The sequence below is a fragment of the Sphaeramia orbicularis genome, chromosome 10, assembly GCF_902148855.1.
Source record: "Sphaeramia orbicularis chromosome 10, fSphaOr1.1, whole genome shotgun sequence".
Classification (NCBI taxonomy): domain Eukaryota; kingdom Metazoa; phylum Chordata; class Actinopteri; order Kurtiformes; family Apogonidae; genus Sphaeramia; species Sphaeramia orbicularis.
In genome coordinates this window covers 24,764,536-24,770,535 of record NC_043966.1, presented here as the reverse complement: position 1 = coordinate 24,770,535, position 6,000 = coordinate 24,764,536, and the positions used below count along the sequence as shown (strand labels likewise).

Sequence of the window (6,000 nt, the reverse complement as noted above, 5' to 3'; positions counted from 1 at the left end):
GTTTCTGAAGTGTATAAAAAAAGTACTTGAAATAGAACTCAAATAAAAGTATGGTAATTCTACATGCTCATGTTGTGTGTGGACCAGTACAAGCTACACTGCGCACACTATGGTGCAAATAATGTGCTTTGTGTTAAATCACGGATGATGGAAAATTATTGATGCCTTAAAAATTTCAGACTTTAGAAAGTAAGCTCCGTAAAATTACCACCCATCCAAAATGTAAATGTAACTAAATGTCTTCAAAACCCCACTCATCCAAACACTGAAGATGAGCACATGTAATCATTGTCCAAGCTGAGAAAATGAAACAGTGAAAATATTATGATACTGCTGACAGAGTCTCTCTCTTTGTGTCTCCTTTACATAAACACACACAGATGAGAGAACCAAGAAGCAAATATTCATGTGAAGTAGTCCCCCGTGGCGACTCAGCTCACTGACTCGTATCGCATCCCAAGAAATAATCAATTCATACACACCAGAAGCCTGTGTGATTAGTTTTAATAAGCTTTTGTCATTGTCTCATATACATGCACACACACAGGAATCCCAATATTCAAATAGCACATGGAGCACATAATTCACTGAGAGCAAAGCTAACGGGGAAGACATACAATAAGGTTCACATGAAGGGCTTTTCAGACCTAAACTGTTTAGTCTGGTCGAGTCGGACTGTGCTCTTTCACAGTTTGTCTGCAGAGAAATAAACAAAGCAATCAGAATCAGGTGCAGACCAATATGGGCGCACTGAGACCATTTGGAAGAAATGGTTTTGGCCCAGTCCCAAATGAAGAGGGGAGTGGTTTGACTGTTGGGAAAGTGATCCAAGACTGAACTGAGCGAGATACATGGTGTTCGGGCGAAACAGCTCCCATTGGCAGGTGTGTTTTACACACTGGGATATGTATGAACAGAATAAAACACCTGCTAGAAGTCAGGTGGAGAATGAATGAATGTCTGACCAGGAACTAGCAACTAAGTAAGATGCATTCTTGATATATAGGTCAATTTCTGCAGAGTCAACCTTGTTCAGGACTTTCTTTGCTGACACGACAGACGCAAAATTCTGTCCGAGTAAAATTCTTACATGGTCATGATGATGCATTTCATTTTGTGGGGTTTTTCTGTGTGATAAGAAACCAAAATAGGATAAAACTGTCAAAATCAGACAATCAAATTATCCTCGAACAGAGTATAGGTATGAAAACACCCTCATAATGCAGTGACAAACAAATTTTCAGAAAAATTATCAATCCATGCTGAGGGTGCTTCATCAAAAAAAACCCTCTTATCTTGAGTCATTAGTGGGAAAAACATAGAAACTAATCAACATCTGCAGAACAGGCAGTGTGCACTTCAAAAAAGCAATCATCCATTTAGGAGATATCTTCCTGCTGAGGAAGGTCTTGATCTACGTCGACAGCGAGGAGGAGGAAACTGGATGTTGAGGGTAGTCGTGTGTATCCACAGCAACCAAATCTGACAAATCCACTCTCTCACAGTTTACTCTTGACAGTGGCTTCTGTGGGAGCTGGGAGAAAAAGATTTTAACTTGTAAAACAGGAGAGGAGAGAATATTACCTTGGCTGTGCACTGGGTGATAGCATATTGGCTTTTGGGGCGTCTGGTTACTTCAGAGGGATCTGTTAGTGAGGATTAGTCACTCTCAGTCCAACATGGCTAAAGACACACTCAAATCATGCAAACACACACACGCACATCAAACAGACAGTCGGTGTGTTGGCTGCCAGGTGTTGGAGACACATAAGGTTTATGGTGGAGACTTGGAGGCCTGCCTGCAGCAGCTCTGTCACACAGACAGACAGTTCCGGTCCATCTACCAGCCAAGCACCGCTACTGCTCGCTCACTGCTGCTACGAAATCTGCTGCACATCCATTAGAAGAGAAAGAACCGATGGCTTCAATGCGCTTTTAAAGGGACACACCTGCACTTTTTTAATGAAATAACATCTTTAGTCAAATGGCCCTGTGTGAAGATGTGGAAGTGCTGATTTCATGCTTCAAGAGTTGGGTAGATGCTGCGTCACAGTTTGAGACCGACGGATGCTGAGAGGAGGCTCTTAGCATAAATTCACCAAGACAATGTATATTTCTAAAGCTGAAAGGTTTATTATTTATTACTTTGGGAAAACCTGATACCGCAGCTCATACTGAGCTTAAGGCTACTACTGGAACCTGATACTGCAGCTCTGTTTAAAAAACAAGCAACATAATATAACATCTTTACAGAATTCAAGTATCACAGGACTTCTTTTATACATTTAGTTAATAATGTAAATATGGGAGCCCATTCCCCAAAATAAAATACTGTCATTTTACATTTCTGCAAACCAGATTGACCAAATAAACTACATATAATTTCCAAATTTTGAAAGTCCTAATGTTTTCATTTCCCATGGTGTGTATGGTCTTGGCAACACCCCTTTGAGAAATTACATTCATATTTATCAAACTACAAATAGATTTTACTGTAAATGAAACGCTATAATGTTCTCAGACTTGTTTGTTTTATGCAATCAAAACCCCTGACTTGACTTGACAGCTGGTTGTCATTGACAGCCTTAACAAACCTCCTAGAAAACAAATGACTCACAATATATTTGTTGATATTTAAACAAAACCAGCTGCTTTTATTGCCTAAAGTGGGAACAGGAGACAGGATGTGAACTCTGCTCTCTAAAATTCTGGATTTTCATTTTCCCCCTCCACCCAGACCACTTCCTGATGGTTAAGGAATATTAAAAACATCATTGGATCCTTTGATGACAAATTAGGTTGTTGTGCTTTGCAGAAACATCGAGTGGCAATATTTATTCTAGCAACTGTGTTGCATTGATGGGTTTTGATGCTACATAAATAATATAAAGATCACAGAATGAATCAAACCTGTATGTTCATGGTCAATGCAATAAATGGAGATAGTTGAGGAAAGAGAACAGCGTTGCATTAAATGTACTTTCTGTCGTTGCTTAAAAGGTGAGAAAACTGTGCTGACTGTCAGATGCACAGTTTATATATCTATTTCAAGTGCATCGTGCACAATCCTCTGATATATTCATAGTCCATAAGTATTTCACTGTTGGCTGCTTTTCCTTCAGTACCACTGAGACCATGAAATGTCTCCTTTCATTCAAAATTAATCTCAACACTCCCTGCTTTAGTTCCTGTGTTAGCCTCGCTTCATCTGCACTCTTTGCTTTTATTGTCACTGCAGTCTGTGTGAAAATGTATCTGTTTGATCTGTTAATATCTCGAGGACAGGCGAACGTTACTGTCTTGTTATGTACAGAAAAGCAGATCGCAACAACAAATAATCAAGCCTCCAGTTTTTACGCAGCCACTGTTTAGAAAACTCTGAGTGTCGCTTCTGCATCAGAATACTCAAGGCCAATATTGAAATGACATACAACCTGAAACTCAGTCATGCAAAAGTTGTAGAGGTCAAAATATTAAGGTTTGTCCTCTGCAACTTTCTGATTGTTTTCAAGGTTTGTAGCCACAGCTGTGCGCCAAGACATATGAAAGGAACAACCACTTCATGAATTCAGAAAGCACGAGATGGTCGAGTCCTCCGTCTCCAAATATGTTGGAGGCGAGAAGTGAGTTTGATTTATAGCAGTGGTAAAGCAAGACATTGGAGGTTAAGGCTGCAGTTGTAATACCAATGCTTAATTTGAATAATTGAGTGAATGACTGATCATGCTTAGACGCCCAGACTGCTTGGCGTTATAACACTATCAATCATGAATGTAATCAAAACAAATGGGTGAAGTCATCATGTCAGAGCTCTGGCCAACATAAAAATTTACGTATTTACGAAACTTTAATTAACCATTCAGATCAATCTGCAATGATGGCACACGTATTTTACGGTGTATTCTGAAAGGCAGGTGAGATGGGACTCAGAGTTTTGTTTGTTTTTTTTGTTATTTAAGTCTTGCCAAAACCAAAAAACTATTTTGTAAATTAAATAGCAAGAGATCAGCAGTGTCCATTATTTTTATGTAGGAAAGTGAAGAATGGAAATATAGGCAATCCATTCCCATAATATGACAGGAGTTGGCTGAAGGAAATGCCAGAATTTGTCTCTACATTTAAAAAAAAAACCCTGATCTGACCAGATCTGAAATATGATCTGGTTTATCTACTCTGTTTAGTGACTTACACCACACCATGCTGGTTACCTGAACAATACGCTGCTGTCACTGGTCATCAGGCTAAAGGTGGGACAGAAACATGGATAAAACACAGATGATACCAATAAATGTCAAACTGCAAGCTCTAAATATGGTAAACAAAGGGCAAACAAGCAAATGACGACTGTAACAGCTGAACCCTGTGGGAAATATGTTTGGTTTATTTTCAAGCGTGAGCTCAGAAGAACAACAGCTGGGTTCAGCGACTGTGTCGAGTCACGTCAACTCAGTTCTAAAGTTTTATTTTTATTCCATGTATATACAATATCTTCTCTCAAAGGACTTTCAATCTGTGCAACACACAGTATGACATCTTCTGCACTGTCAACCTCCAGATTCATGTTATTGTCCCGCGCTGTAGGAATGTGACTCAGGCTTCCACTAACCATAAAAGCCATTCAACAATATTTACACAAAGGACATAGGAAGAAAAGTATAGGGAACAAGGAAAACATATCTAACACTTAACCAAGCACATAGTGGAAGAAACAGAGCAAAGTACACTCTGATACTCTACAATTGTCTTTTGCTGTCATTACAGTGAAATTGTTTGGTGCCAGTGTGTCACAATCTGCACACACTGTACAGATGGATTTACAGAACCAAATAGGGATTAGACTTATTTATAGTCATGATTAATCAGTAGCCCTTTACATTAGGACTTGGTGAAAACGTGGTAAAGGTCTGATAATAAACACATAAAAATGCCATTAAAATTATCACATAATTCCCAAAGTAATAACAAGGTAACAGCTCATTACTAGCGTATTAACAATGGGTATATTTTGGAATTATTAGACTGAACAGATAGGACAGTAAGGGGTCAAACAACAATAACAGAAACCATGTTTGCACACAGCAACAATTAAAACTATATAGATTTTTTTTATGTACGAATATGGAAATCTGCGAATAATAAAATGATTATATCAGTGTGATATTTGAATTAAAATGGTATTAATTCACACCAATACACTACAACCATCCTTTCCTGTCACTTTGGTAAATTCGCTGGTTTGGTAACATCGTGTCACAACCAGCACACACCACAGAGTTGCATTTATAGGGCCACACAAAGGTTAGGCTAATTTAAGTTTGATACTTTACATTATGACATGATAATAATATGGTGAAGGTTTGATAATAAGGGCATAAAAATACCATTAAAACTATCATACAGTAATCAACGTAATAACAAGGTAACAGGTCATTAATGACATATTAACAATGAGTATATCCTGGAATTATTAGACAGAACAGAGGGGATAATATGGGGTTAAACATAAAGAGCAGTAAGGGGTATCGTGTTTACGAAGAGCAACGATGTAAAACTTTTTAGTTTTGGTAAGAATATAGAGATCTAATGATGAAATGGTTATATCAGTATAATATTTGCATGAAAATGGTAATACGGTGACATTAATGGGGTAATAACCTAAAAATAATGAGGTGATAATGTTGTCACTTGTTACCTGGAAACACCTGTGGTCTATGCTTATGTGTATTAACTTGCAAAATGCATAGTATTAAACTGTTTTTATATTTAATATTAGACTACATGGAACATGAAGACACATCATGACCTATAAACACTTTGGAATTACAAGTGAGCGCATTTGTTTTTCCAAACATGTGGAATAGGTCACAGCATGTATGTGTGTGTGAGTGCAGCACAGTTTATATTTAATGAATGTAATTAAACACAATTAAGTTTGCTTTACGCACAATGTATTTGTCTAATGGCCTGCTGTATGTGTGAATGTACTGGATGTGCAAATAG

The 6,000-nt window shown here is 38.0% G+C and overlaps 1 protein-coding gene across 3 annotated transcripts in view; it reads right to left on the bottom strand.

Moving 5' to 3' along the window:
* Positions 1 to 487: 487 nt before the first annotated feature.
* The window catches only part of macrod1 (mono-ADP ribosylhydrolase 1), a 128,485-nt gene continuing 122,972 nt past the window's right edge, over positions 488 to 6,000 (bottom strand). Inside the window, exons 10-11 of one of the 3 annotated variants that reach the window (XM_030144822.1) lie at positions 4,209 to 4,241; positions 488 to 1,534 (exon numbers count right to left, since the gene is read on the bottom strand). In XM_030144822.1, the coding sequence (XP_030000682.1) occupies positions 4,237 to 4,241 (5 nt within the window). In that variant the 3' untranslated portion in view covers positions 488 to 1,534; positions 4,209 to 4,236. The remainder of the gene's footprint in view (positions 1,535 to 4,208; positions 4,242 to 6,000) is intronic. The other 2 variants (XM_030144820.1, XM_030144821.1) reach the window with 2 other exon arrangements.